This window comes from Littorina saxatilis, linkage group LG9 (genome assembly GCF_037325665.1).
Source record: "Littorina saxatilis isolate snail1 linkage group LG9, US_GU_Lsax_2.0, whole genome shotgun sequence".
In the NCBI taxonomy this organism is placed as follows: domain Eukaryota; kingdom Metazoa; phylum Mollusca; class Gastropoda; order Littorinimorpha; family Littorinidae; genus Littorina; species Littorina saxatilis.
This window is the reverse complement of record NC_090253.1, coordinates 33,040,237-33,053,998: the sequence shown is the minus strand read 5'-3', so window position 1 is coordinate 33,053,998 and position 13,762 is coordinate 33,040,237. Positions and strand designations below refer to the sequence as shown.

General features: G+C 42.5%; 1 protein-coding gene across 1 annotated transcript in view; it reads left to right on the top strand.

Moving 5' to 3' along the window:
- LOC138975887 (nuclear speckle splicing regulatory protein 1-like) overlaps positions 1–13,762 on the top strand; it is a 17,885-nt gene extending 4,123 nt beyond the window's left edge. Inside the window, exons 3-8 of the mRNA XM_070348663.1 lie at positions 431–499; positions 4,416–4,544; positions 6,765–6,972; positions 7,186–7,312; positions 7,924–7,992; positions 12,461–13,762. Coding sequence (XP_070204764.1) covers positions 431–499; positions 4,416–4,544; positions 6,765–6,972; positions 7,186–7,312; positions 7,924–7,992; positions 12,461–13,175 — 1,317 coding nt within the window. The 3' untranslated portion in view covers positions 13,176–13,762. The remainder of the gene's footprint in view (positions 1–430; positions 500–4,415; positions 4,545–6,764; positions 6,973–7,185; positions 7,313–7,923; positions 7,993–12,460) is intronic.

Genomic DNA, 13,762 nt, shown 5'->3' with positions numbered 1-13,762 from the left:
TTTCGCATCCATGGGAGGTAATCGGAACCGACCAAACAGACTGAGCCAGTAGCGCCGACATACATGTCACGACAACCAGGTGACAGTATACGTAAAGTATATATATATCTCGCGACAACCAGCCTAAGGGTTAATATTAGATATGCTGAAATATAGGCGTGCAGTACAAGTAACAAGGCTATGTCCCGATTCAGCCCTGTTGAAGTGACGTCTCATACACAATGAAGCTAGAGGGAACATTTTGACATTCTTTTACTTTAACTAAGTTTTAGAGAAAAGCTTATTACACTGTGCTATATAGACAGACTGTCCACTACAAACATTAATAACGTAAAACTGTCAAGCTGTCTGATACATTCATTCAAAGCTGTCTAATATTCATTCAAGCTATTTGATATTTCATTGTGTCAATTGATGTGTGCGGTGACAGGAGGGCGGGGCACCAGCTGTCAACAAGACTGTCAACAAGGAAGCTGCCAAAGCCAAAGTCAAAAAACAGGTAAGCTTATATGTCCTTGCGCAAGGTAAACTGTTGTTGTTAGTTACCCCTTTCTTCAAATGCCTCGCTAGTTTGTACAAACAAATAACATTTCACTCAAATTGTGGCACAGGTGACTTCCGCTATAAATTATCACATTCCACCACATGGGTTTGGCTATATATATATATATATCTATATATATATACGACTAGTGTCTGTCTGTCTGTCTGTTCGCGATGCACGGCCAAAGTTCTCGGTGGATCTTTTTCAAATTTAGACACCGTATTCAGCTACACCCCGGACACAACCTCATCGATGAGATATTTCAACACGTGCTCTCAGCGCGCAGCGCTGTGCGCGCTGAACCGATTTTTTTGTTTTGTTTTTTGTTGTTGTCGGGATCCACTACCAGTAACTCTTCCTTATCTTCTCCAGTGTTTTCAGCCGTGATTATCTCCCTTCCTCCGTGTGGCGTCAATCCATATACCCGTTACTACTGCACGTTACTATTTTTAGAAGGTCTCCAGTGTTTTGCGCGTTTATCTCCTTTCCTTCAAGCGCCGGCAAAGCCGGCGTACACCCGGCTCTCTGCCGGGTCCCAGGCACAGCCTGGTATTCGGCTCTACTTCTTCCCGGCGAAGCCGGTACCCGGCGAAGCGGGTAATCATCTAGTATCTATATATATATACGACTTGTGTCTGTCTGTGTGTGTGTGTGTGTGTGTGTGTGTGTGTGTGTGTGTGTGTGTGTGTGTGTGTTCGCGATGCACGGCCAAAGTTCTCGATGGATCTGCTTCAAATTTGGTGGGCATATTCAGGTAGACCCCGGACACAACCTGGTCGATGAGAATTTTCAACACGTGCTCTCAGCGCGCACCGCTGAACCGATTTTGGTTTTTCTGTAGATCCACTACATCTATTCCCAGTAACTCTTCCTTATCTTCTCCAGTGTTTTGCGCGTTTATCTCCCTTTCTTCGTGTGGCGTCAATCCATATTCCCGTTACTATTTTTAGAAGGTCACTGTCCACAACGCTTTCACCCCGGCGAAGCCGGATATTCCCGTTACTATTTTTAGAAGGTCACTGTCCACAACGCTTTCATCCCGGCAAAGCCGGGTATTCCTCTACTTCTTCCCGGCAAAGCCGGGTATTCGGCTCTACTTCTTTCGGCTCTACTTCTTCCCGGCGAAGCCGGGTACCTGGCGAAGCGGGTATTCATTCTAGTATATATATATATATATATATCTATATATATATACGACTAGTGTCTGTCTGTCTGTCTGTCTGTCTGTTCGCGATGCACGGCCAAAGTTCTCGGTGGATCTTTTTCAAATTTGGACACCGTATTCAGCTACACCCCGGACACAACCTCATCGATGAGATATTTCAACACGTGCTCTCAGCGCGCAGCGCTGAACCGATTTTGGTTCCACCTGAGCTACCCGGGCCCCCATACCGACACACCAAAGCCGCTAGACCACATCACAATGCCAAAGTTCTCGGTGGATCTTTTTCAAATTTGGACACCGTATTCAGCTACACCCCGGACACAATATCATCGATGAGATATTTCAACACGTGCTCTCAGCGCGCAGCGCTGAACCGATTTTGGTTTTTCTGTTCATTTCACCATTCCCAGTAACTCTTCCTTATCTTCTCCAGTGTTTTGCGTTTATCTCCCTTCCTTCGTGTGGCTTCAATCCATATTCCCGTTTCTACGTTACTATTTTTAGAATGTCACTGCGCTGTCCAGAACGCTTGCCTTGCACCCGTAAGTTGTTCTTACTGTCAAAGTGAAAAGGTCGAATCAATTTATAGCCACGCGAAAAATACACTGTCACCTATCTCTATATATTTATAGATATAGATATACATATATATATACGGCTTCTCTGTGTGTGTGTGTGTTTGTGTGTGTGTGTGGGCAAAACCTGTGGATTGTAGAGTTCTGTTTGTGATGGGGTCTAGCGGCTTTTGTCTGTCTGTATGTTCTGGCATTTGAGAAGCCACAACAGATAATATAGGGCTAAGAAATAAGCTCTAAAATTCTCAATCCCGTTTGACAGGACTTCGCCTTCAAAGGTGATTGTGGTGAACCGCCACGCTGTCTGTCTCTGTCTCGCGATTCACCCCGGCGAAGCCGGGTATTCCTCTAGTATCTATATATATATACGACTAGTGTCTGTGTGTCTGTCTGTCTGTCTGTCTGTGTGTCTGTGCGCGATGCACGGCCAAAGTTCTCGATGGATCTGCTTCAAATTTGGTGGGCATATTCAGGTACACCCGGGACACAACCTGGTCGATGAGATATTTCAACACGTGCTCTCAGCGCGCAGCGCTGAACCGATTTTGTTTTTTGTGCTGAACCGATTTTGTTTTTTTTGTCTGGATCCACTACCAGTAACTCTTCCTTATCTTCTCCAGTGTTTTTAGCCGCAATTATCTCCCTTCCTCCGTGCGGTGCGCCGGCAAAGCCGGCGTACACCCGGCATAGCCGGGTCCCCGGCGCAGCCAGGTATTCGGATCGACTTCTTCCCGGCGCAGCCATACCCGGCGAAGCGGGTATTCATCTGGTATATATATATATATGTATCACTGCAGGATTTTTGGAGTTCGACCTTGAAAAAAGGCGATTTAGTCGATTCTTTGACATTTACTGTTATCAAAGTCACCTTCAAGTTTCATTACTGACGTGATTTGGCAGAGAATTTGTTGATTGAAACAAAAGTGGGGTTGCATAAATACATTGTAGTGTCAATGGCCCAGGAATAAACTAAAAGTAAAATAGTTAAAATTTGCCTCTGCCAGCATCATCTTTCCTTACAAAGTAACAAAAAACAGACAAATCCACAGACTCACAAACTTTTTGTAATATGATATACGTATGAAGTCAAAAGACAAGTTTTGGTTCTGTAAATAGTCTGCAGACTTGAAGCTCAGATGAGTTTCACAGTGTCTTTGTAAACTTGACTACATTTACAGTTGTAGTTGTTGCAGAGTTCTTTGACTTAGCAGAATAAACCTGAAGTGCCTGCAAATGTGATTTTCTCAGACAACAACAAAAAAGTCTTTTGACAACAGGGGAGTTAATGGGAAGTGCAAAAGATCTACCCATCTTCCCTTGTTTACCACTGCTAATTATGGAACTGACCTACTTAACCGTGGTACCTCTCACCCTCTTCTCATCCAAGTCTTTGTCTGATAGCAGAAGAAGAAGTCTTTTTTCATCAGAAAGTGTTGAAGCCAATTTTGCTTTGTTTTAATTGGTATCCAGCAATCATTCTAGCTGTTTCTAAATCGGTACATGTATTTAAAGAGAATGTATTCTGCCTGTAACAAAAACTTATCAATCTGTTAGTACGGCAAGCATTAAATGAAGCATTGCTGGAATTAAGTCTGAATTGCATGAAAAAAAGGGTTGCCTGTCTGAGCAACTGCTGATTTTGTTCCCGGTGGGCGGGGATGTAGCTCAGTCGGTAGCGCGCTGGATTTGTATCCAGTTGGCCGCTGTCAGCGTGAGTTCGTCCCCACGTTCGGCGAGAGATTTATTTCTCAGAGTCAACTTTGTGTGCAGACTCTCCTCGGTGTCCGAACACCCCCGTGTGTACACGCAAGCACAAGACCAAGTGCGCACGAAAAAGATCCTGTAATCCATTTCAGAGTTGGGTGGGTTATAGAAACACGAAAATACCCAGCATGCTTCCTCCGAAAAAGGCGTATGGCTGCCTAAACGGCGGGGTAAAAAACGGTCATACACGCAAAATTCCACTCGTGCAAAAAACACGAGTGTACCTGGGAGTTTCAGCCCACGAACGCAGAAGAAGAAGAAGTTCCCGGTGTTTTTATCCTGAAAAGTATTTGAAACACCAGTTAACATGATGTGTAAGCAATCTTGCAGTCATGCATATGTGTGGATGTACACCTGTGTGTTACAGACGCAGCTGGAGATAGACAAGGCTCTGCAGGAGGACCCTAACGTGTATGAGTATGACAACATTTACGACAACATACAGGCGGAAAAGGTCAGCACCAGCGTCAAGGAGTCCAACAAACAGGACAAAAAGGTATGAAACCAGTTTGTCAAACAGCTCTGACAATTTAGAAGGGTGTGGGTGTGTGCATATTCAGTAGTGACAATATTTTTTTTTTTTGGGGGGGGGGGGGGGGGGGCTTTTGTAAATGTTGGAGTTAGCTTTTTACTGAATTATTGTGTGTTCTTGTTGCTATGCTTTGATAGCTTCGTGGGTATGCTATTCTTCCTTACTTTTGTGTTCATGTTTTATGTCTGCTACAGCAGTCTCTCTCATGAATGCTTGACACGCTTGGGCCATAGCGAATCTGTCCGTACATTGCAGGTGGCTGGTCACGGGAGGGGTGACCACACCACCCCCCCTCCCCCATACACTCACACAGAGACACACAAACAAACTGATTGAGTCTATGCTAGGCACTACTTGCGGCTACTAAATGATAACATCAAACTCCTAATATTTTTTACACGTTCTGTAAAAAAATATTTTCATGAATGGTGTTTAAAAGAAGAGATAAAAAAAAACCTCAAGGCAGTGAACGCACTCATCATATGCACTGACATCATACGAAAGCAGCCAGACAAACACCGCAAAGAGGCATGTGTGTGCAGATGCTTTGCGAGAATAAGCATTGAAAACCAGTTTGTATAAAGACCAGCAGATAGAACTGCATGTCATAATTATTTTCTTCTTGTCTTGGCTTAATTCTATCAATAACGATGCATGCCGATCTTGTGGCAGTGACTTTTCACTCTTCAGTTGGAAATACCATTCCTGTACACAACACCTCTCTCACACTCTTTCACTGCCTACCCTAAGCCCTGACAACTGATCCTTGGAAATTGTATGGAAGAGTGCACCTCTTCCTTTCTTTCCAGTGCTCTTCCTGCTGACAGTGACACCAGTCACCCCACACTCAGTTAGCTAGCCCGCTACCCCCCCTCCCCTCTCTCTCTCTCTCTCTCTCTCTCTCTCTCTCTCTCTCTCTCTCTCTCTCTCTCTCTCTCCCTCCCCCAGCCACCTACTGTTTGGGTTTGTGGGCAGAAAGGTGTCAGCTAATAATTTATTGAGGCCAGCTGCACTGTTCACTCAGAGCAAAACCAGTTGAGGGTGTCTAACTTTTGACACTGATATTGTGATGGGGATTGGGTTGGTTATCAACAAAGCAAGAAAACTGAAGGGTTCACAGATTAGGCAACCAACTCACTGGTCAAAGCTGAGGGGAAGCAAGAATATGGCTTTGTTAAAGCTTGTCAACAATTAAGAGCCTGTTACACACAGACAGCATTGCTGAGAACTTTGGCCGATTTTTCATTCTCTTTCTCTGAGGGCCTTCATCGACTAGTTTCTGTTTTTTACGTCCAACATACAAGAAAAAAGAGCATAGTGCAGTTTCATGCAAGAAAGTGTAATCCACTCCTGACCAAAACCACCCCCCTCCTGCTGGGTACACGTGCACTCAAGTTAACACGAGGCTCAGACATCACTCCTCTTTCGCTCTTTGGGTGTGACCTTTGTACCGAGAGCCGGACTGCTCTGTTATCGATTTTGTTGTGGTGAAAATTTGACAATGTCTGTCCGCACATTGCAGGTATGAACTGCATTTTGGACCCAAAATGAGTGTCCGTGTCCACGTTTTGCAGGTGTCCACTTAAGAGGGTGCAATTATATAGTTGAAAACACTCCATGCCTAGCAAATGTGTCCGTACATGTCAGGTGTCCGCTCACGCCAGGGGCCGTATGTTGCAGGGACTGCTGTAGTAACAATTACTTATTTTAAATGTTTGATTGCAATAGGTCTTCAGTGCACAGAAACTAGGAAATTATATTAGTAAGGAATCCAATGTGTATTTGAACGACAGAAAACAAAATCCACAAAAAATGTATAACCAAGAAAAATCTCAGGAATTTTCATGAATGACTGGATTTTTACAAATGAGAGTGTCTCCGAGCCTTCTGGCGTACACATGTAGTCCCTTTCTGCAGTCTTACACTGCACGGGTCTACAACAGTCAGATCAGTTGCTATGTGCCGCCTAGTGAACATCTTTAAAGCGAAGAAGAGCTTACAAAAAAGGAAAAGTATGTAAGAGAGACAAGTATGTGAACAGAGAAGACAGATGAGAAAGTAAGCAAAAAAACACATTTTAACCATGTACATATACTATAGCCTGGCAAGCATCACTGAACCTCGCGCCAGTACTCCCCAACCAATAGTCTCAATTCTCATGCCTGATGTGTGCCTGGCTTTTAGCCCAAGTACATTGCGGGTCTCCTGAAGATGGCAGAGGTGCGTAAGCGTGAAGAAGAGCGACGGGTAGAGCGCAAGGTGCAGAAGGAGCGAGAGGAGGAGGGGAGCCAGTTTGCAGACAAGGAGGCCTTCGTCACCTCAGCGTACAAGAAGAAGATGCAAGAGCAGCAGGAGCAGGAGGAGAGAGAGCGAAGAGAGGCAGCCATGGAGGGTGAGATGCACTCACTTACTGTTCTCCATTTAGCCAAAACATTATACACACACAGAATGACAAATATTTATATTAGATTGGTTTTGGTGCATAAAACTTGCGTACTTTCTCCATAGAAAAATGAGTGGTAGTCACTTTAGGCTGCAGATTACTAGTAACTTAAAGTAATTAGCATGGTAACAAACGAATGGACTGTCATGTGTGTTTGTTCAGAAATGCTGGATGTGACGAAACAGAAGGATCTCAGTGGATTCTATCGCTACCTGTACAGGGAGACAACCGCCAACACAACCTCAGAGATGACAGATGACAAGGAAGAGGCAGACAAAAAGGATGAACAGTGAGTAGGGGAGGAAGGAGTGAGAGAAAGAGAGAGAGAGAAAGACCCTACTAGTACTAGAGAGACACAGAGAAAATGTGGTTTGTGTATGTGAGTGCATGCTTTGAGGGAGAGAAGGTTCTGTGTGTTTGACTTGGAGTTCGAGGTAAAATCTTAGGCCACATTTTTAAGTGCTTTTGTTTCAGGAGAAGTTCAACTGATTCTTTTCTAATTCTACTAAAATACAGTTTATTGACCTTTTATATGTTTTAGGCATAGCTTTTAACTTTTTATACAATGTCTGCTAAAAGAGTGTTTCAATTAAATGCAGGCAAAACTCCACATCACTTTGAAAATAATATGTAACACGGGTAGTAAATCACACACAGTTTTGCATGCTGATCTCAAACACCTTGTATGTGACAAATCTGTTATCTGTAGGTGAAGGTTAAGTCTGCAGCATGGCAGCATCAAACTTGTTTCACTTGCATAAGGTGGTATTTAAGGGAAATACCATGTAGAAAGGGTTGATCTAGTGAAAGAATGCAGTGCTTAATATATAGTCACTGAGTTGTGGAAAAATATCTGTGTTGTAAGAATAAGCTTAACCAGTGAATGGTGCTTCATTGCAGACCTAAAATAAAGAAAGAGCCAGTGTCCAGTTCTGATGGCAGTGACAGTGATGACTCTGCTACAGACAGGTGAGAGTATGAAATACTCTGATATCACTGGCTAGATAACATGGCTGAAATCAGTGGCTAAATAATTGGTCAGATATGGAAAAAAGCACATGATGCTGGGTTACATACACCACATTGTGCTGTGTGCTGGGCATCATTGTACTGCAGTACACTGCACAGTACAGTTCAAAATAATACAACAGAGCTTAGTACAATACGATACAATGCAAATCTTTTTCTTTTGGATGGATTTAGAGCGCACTGGAGGCAACATATAGTTAATTTATTGTCAATAATTTTTGCTAAAGCTGTGTAAGCTTTTAAATGACACAGTGATGTCAAATTTTGGACAATTACTATTTTACATCCAGTGCGCTATAAATCCATCACGCAGAAAATATTTGGTATTAGCCGTTCACCCGGTTTTTTTTCTCAAAAAGCAATTTTTCCGAACTGTCCATGCATTTTATTACACACTCACTTGCGGACATGCACACACTGCAGAAAGGGAGACCTTGCACGCATACACGGTGTGTGCACATTGCACACAAAAGAAAGGGAGAACACGCTAACACACTCGAACTCACATATACACTGGCACACATACACACACACAAACATTCACGTCATAATCATTTTAATCAAGCAACCCACAAAAATATACACACACACACACACACACACACACACACACACACACACACACACACATGCACACACACTGACACAAACACACACACACTGACACAAACACACACACACTGACACAAACGCACACACAGAAAGAAAACAGCTTAATGTATTGGATATAATTATAAAGTCTTGGCTGAGATTGGAATGGGGGTCGTCCGGTAGCTCAGTTGGTAGAGCACTGGACTTGTGATCGAAAGGTCGCAGGTTCGAATTCGGGCCGGGACGGACACGGGTCAACTTTATGTGCAGACCCAGAGACGGAAGCCATGTCCCACCCCCGTGTCATCACAATGGCACGTAAAAGACCTTGGTCATTCTGCCATAAGTGCAGGTGGCTGAATACACCTAAACACGCAGACACCTGGGTAGCGCGACTCCGTTGCTGCTAGCTTTCCACTGGGAGGAAGCGACCCGAATTTCCCAGCGATGGGACAATAAAGTAATGAAAATGAAAAAAAAAATGGGAAAAAAAAAGAATCTAGCTGGTTAGAATCAGAGTTGTGATCTCAGCCATGTCTGTGTGGGACATTGACATATTACATCCTTACATATCAATAACGATTTATGAAACAGCCATTTCGCACTTGCCACAGATGTATCACAGATAAAACCACTTTTTTTGTTGGTGTGATTTATTGATGAAAAACAGAAGTTGTAGTGCATGAACAGGTACATCTTTGTAATGGTTGCACTGGTCTCTGGGTGTCACATTTTACATTAAGTACATTTTTGACTCACCTGAGTAATGCTTTTCAAGCTAGACCATTGAAACTTTGCACACTTTTAGGGTTTGAGGATCTCACAAAGTCACCTAACTTGGTTGACCCTCGTCAAATTTTGGGGTCACAGCGGGGTCATGTTCGTTTCATAAAAAAATTAACGTTGAAGTTATCTCAGATGTTTTTGAAGCTAGACCTTTGAAACTTTGCACACTGCTAGGGTTTGATGATCTCCTGACTTGACCCCAGTTTGGTTTACCCTTGTCAATTTTTGGGATCACAGTGGGGTTGTGTTTGATTCATAAAAACTTAAAGGCACAGTAAGCCTCCCGTAAACCATCACAGATACTGTCAGGCTTTTACACACAGTACAAACACCCTTCCATTTGAACGCTCACCAAACGGGAACATCCTAGGTGCCCTACTAAAGAGCGAGCAATTTTCAAAGAATTTATTTTTGCGTGGTTTATCTTACCCCTGAGCCATCGTGAACCCGTGTGATCCAGTTTCCCTTTTTCACAATGCAGTCGTCAGTTTGTAATTTAAATGCGGCTCGCTGTGAGCTTATCTGCAATAGCACGTTATTATGTATCTCTGACTTTTCACGAAACAAACGAATGTGGTTCATAAGCACTCTAGCGATGGCTTTTGACTGCCTTTAAACCGCCGTCTGCTACGAAAACCACGACCTTGCGTGACCCTGCTTCCGGGCTTTTCTTTTTTCAAACTTTCAAAACTTCGAATTGTACTGATCTTTGTGTAACAAGCTGTCAATTTATTATTTAGATTTTAAAAGTTAGGTCCAGCGCCAAAACGCACCACGGTCCGATTCATTCTGATAATCATCGCTCCACGGCTATCGCCAGTTGAAGGGAAGTAACTCATTTTTGACCTGAGTTCAGGATGGGTCCGATTGAGATGGAGACAATCCGAAAAATTAATTCTTTGAAAATTGCTCGCTCTTTACGTAGGGCACCTAGGATGTTCCCGTTCGGTGAGTGTTCAAATGGAAGGGTGTTTGTACTGTGTGTAAAAGCCTGACAGTATCTGTGATGGTTTACGGGAGGCTTATTGTGCCTTTAACGTTGACATTATCTCAGGTGTTTTTGATGCTAGTGTTTTAAAATGTTGCACTGACATCAAGTTATGATGTCATAGTGTCAGAAACGAGGTCACCAAAATGGCTGAGTACACATATTTTGTTTGCATGGGCCAGCCAAAACTGAATTTGGTCAAGAAAATTAGTAATTATTATGATTCTTGTAAAAGAAATCTTTTTTCATAATTTGGCAGATGTTGAGTATGCAGGCTAGTGATATGGAGGTGGGAAGGGGTTTGGGGGTTATGCAAGTTTGTATATATATGGGTCATTCCATAAAGCTGTGTACCAGAAGCGTGACATGCATAGTGAACATTGAAATTGTCTGAATAGGTTGTTTTTATGGTTCATGTGACAGATGCCACGGTGCCATGCTAAACAAAAGATAAGTTTATGCTTTTTGGATACGAGGGGTGGTCGGAAAGGTGTGTAACATCACACATGTTTAACGTTACATGTTGTCCAAACACACGAGACAGATAACAAAAAGCCATAGTATAATAGTAACAAGCTTTATTTGCTTCCCATTCAGAGCTCATTCTGAACAAAATGCAGTCGGGGGAAACGAACTGAAATAGATATTGGTAACTAAAACGTAATTTTTTGGTTGCGTCAACCAACAAACAAACAGTAGCAAGATTTACATGCAAAAGAAACACCAAGTTTGATGCGTTGCTAAGTGACAAATGTCATTTTTAACAATCCAGCGTAACCAGAAAAATATAAACGAAGCTTTAGTGGCGACACGCGAAAGGCAAAATCACATTCAAATCGGAGCGAATTGACACAGCGCACATTCTAACACGTTCACTACACATCAGTAGTGCCTGATAATACACCGAGTCGCATATTCGTGCGTGCAGAAGTTATAGACATGTTCACGTAGTTCGCGGTTGGTTTTATAAACCAAACGTTACGTAGGAAACCGTTATTTTTTAACAATCCAAATGCACACTGTAAACATGTGTAGGGGAAAACAGCTAAGTGCATATGTAACACAAGCACAAAACACAACGAAGATCAGTATATCGGGGGGTTCATGGTCGCATTTCATGGGCAGCCACACGAATACTTAAAAACAAGATATAAGCATGTCACAATAAAAACGCCATTTTTGACGTCATTTTCTGTGTTAGCTTTCATACAAAACACTAACCAACCTAACGATCTTCTTGATTTTATTATCGTTATCTCTTTGGTCAATTTGCAGTCTGTTGGTATCCTTATATCATTCGAGAAGCAAGAAAAACATTCCGAAATATAACTCTAAAGTCATGACCCTCTCGTGGTACACAGCTTTGTACAAGACGATCCATATATATGTGAAATATTCTTAGGGTTGGATAACTAAATAGATTGATACAGGTCACATCAGGATCAAGTTTGTGTCAATCAGCCGGAGGTGAACGTTTTCTTGAACACTATTTATGAAGCTGGAACAGCTTCTTTTTTTCCTTCTTTTTTTAGGGGGGGGGGGGGGGGGGGGTGTCATATGCAGCAAAAGCCTCTTTTTAAGACCTACACTCTTTATCGTTTGCTGAATCAAAAAACATAGAGATATGTTATGTTTGGATTAAAAACAAGCTTAGAAAGTTAACAAGAATTAGAAGAAAAAAAGTGTGATTTCCTGTTAAGGGCAAGTGCTACTGCGCTATACAGGCTTGTAACTTCAAGCGATCAACGGGGCAGTTATGTAAGCTTTTCATGTGAATGTGTCAGCGCTTTCTCAGCCACGGGTATTGACAAAGCTTTTGTCTTGGTGAAAAAAATACAGTACAATTACATTGTTTCATTCTGTGAGCTTGGCAGATTGACTAAAATGTATTAATTTCCCTTGACGTGACTTGTTAAATATCTATTTTCGCAAGAATAGGTCAAAGAAGTATAGAAAAGGAGTAGTTAAGCTTAGAGAACATCATTCTGTATGCACATTTTGTTGAAGCATCTCCATCTTGCAAGTCTCTTTTTCTTTTTTCAGAGCTGTTGAGCACAAGAAAGACAGCGACAGGAAGCATGCAACAGAAAGGCACAGTGACAGAAGGAAGGATTCAGATCGAAAAAGATATTCAAAGTCAAGGTCACCCAAAGAAAAGCCCAGACGGTCTAGATCGCGAGAGAGAGATCGTAAGAACAGAGACAGAAGGTCAAGGTCACCAGAACACAAAAGGTCAGACAAAAGCAGACACCGATCACGCTCCAGAGACAGGAAACGCAACGGGTCATCCTCTATGGACAGGGTCAAGAGAAAGCCAAGGTCACAGGAAAGGTCACAGTCCAGGGAAAGAGACAAATCAAGAAAGGAGAGGAAAGAAAGATCAGAAAAGTCCAGAGAGAGTTGCTCTGTGTCGAGAGAAGAAAAGGAAGGTTGGGAGAAAGGCAGAGTGTCTGAGTCCAGCCCCCTCATGCTACCTGCCAGGCCACCAGACGAGGACCTGGACCGGGATGACTCTATGTCTGAGAGTCAACCCTCTGCTGATGAAGGCAAAGAAGCAAAATTAAAGCCTAAAAGTTCTGCCACAGAGAGCGAAAAGACTGAAATGGCTGAGAAAGGTGGGAAGGAGAAAGATTTTAATGAATCTAAGGCCAAGTATGCCAAGAAAGCCACAGAGGATGCTGTATCGGAGGCAAAGAAGAGATATTTGCAGCGAAAACTGGCAAAGGAGAAGGCTAGACCTCTTGTGGAACCAGAGTAATAAGAACTGTAGCTGGCTTTTTAGTACATTTAAAAAAAATTATCTTTGGTTATTTAAAAGAGCAGGACTTAACAAGCCCTAAGGAAAGCATTCTGCTGTTAATGAACAGTAGAAAAGTTTGGATTATTCCAGAATTTAGATCACAAAATGAAAACTGTAGCATTCCCAGCAAACAATTTTACGTTGTATTCACGTTATATTCACGTTGGGTTACGTTGGGTTTACGTTGCGTTTCAACGTTTTTTTACGTAGATTTGTATGGACGAAATCACGTGGGAATAACGTTGGAAAACAACGTTGCATTTTACGTGACACCAACGTGAATGCAACGTGAATTATTGGTGGAAGTGGATTGTTCGTAAAAACATTACGTGAATTTTACGTTGTCACAACGTGAATTTTTGGTTGTGGTTGTGGTTTGGTTGAAATTGCGTTGCATTTTTACGTAATGTCCACGTGAATGGAACGTAAATTTTAGGTCAAAATTTAGATCAAAAATTACGTGAATTCTACGTTGACACAACGTAAAAGTTGTGTTTTGGTGCATTTTTCCTGATAAAATTGACGTGAATTACACGTCGACACAA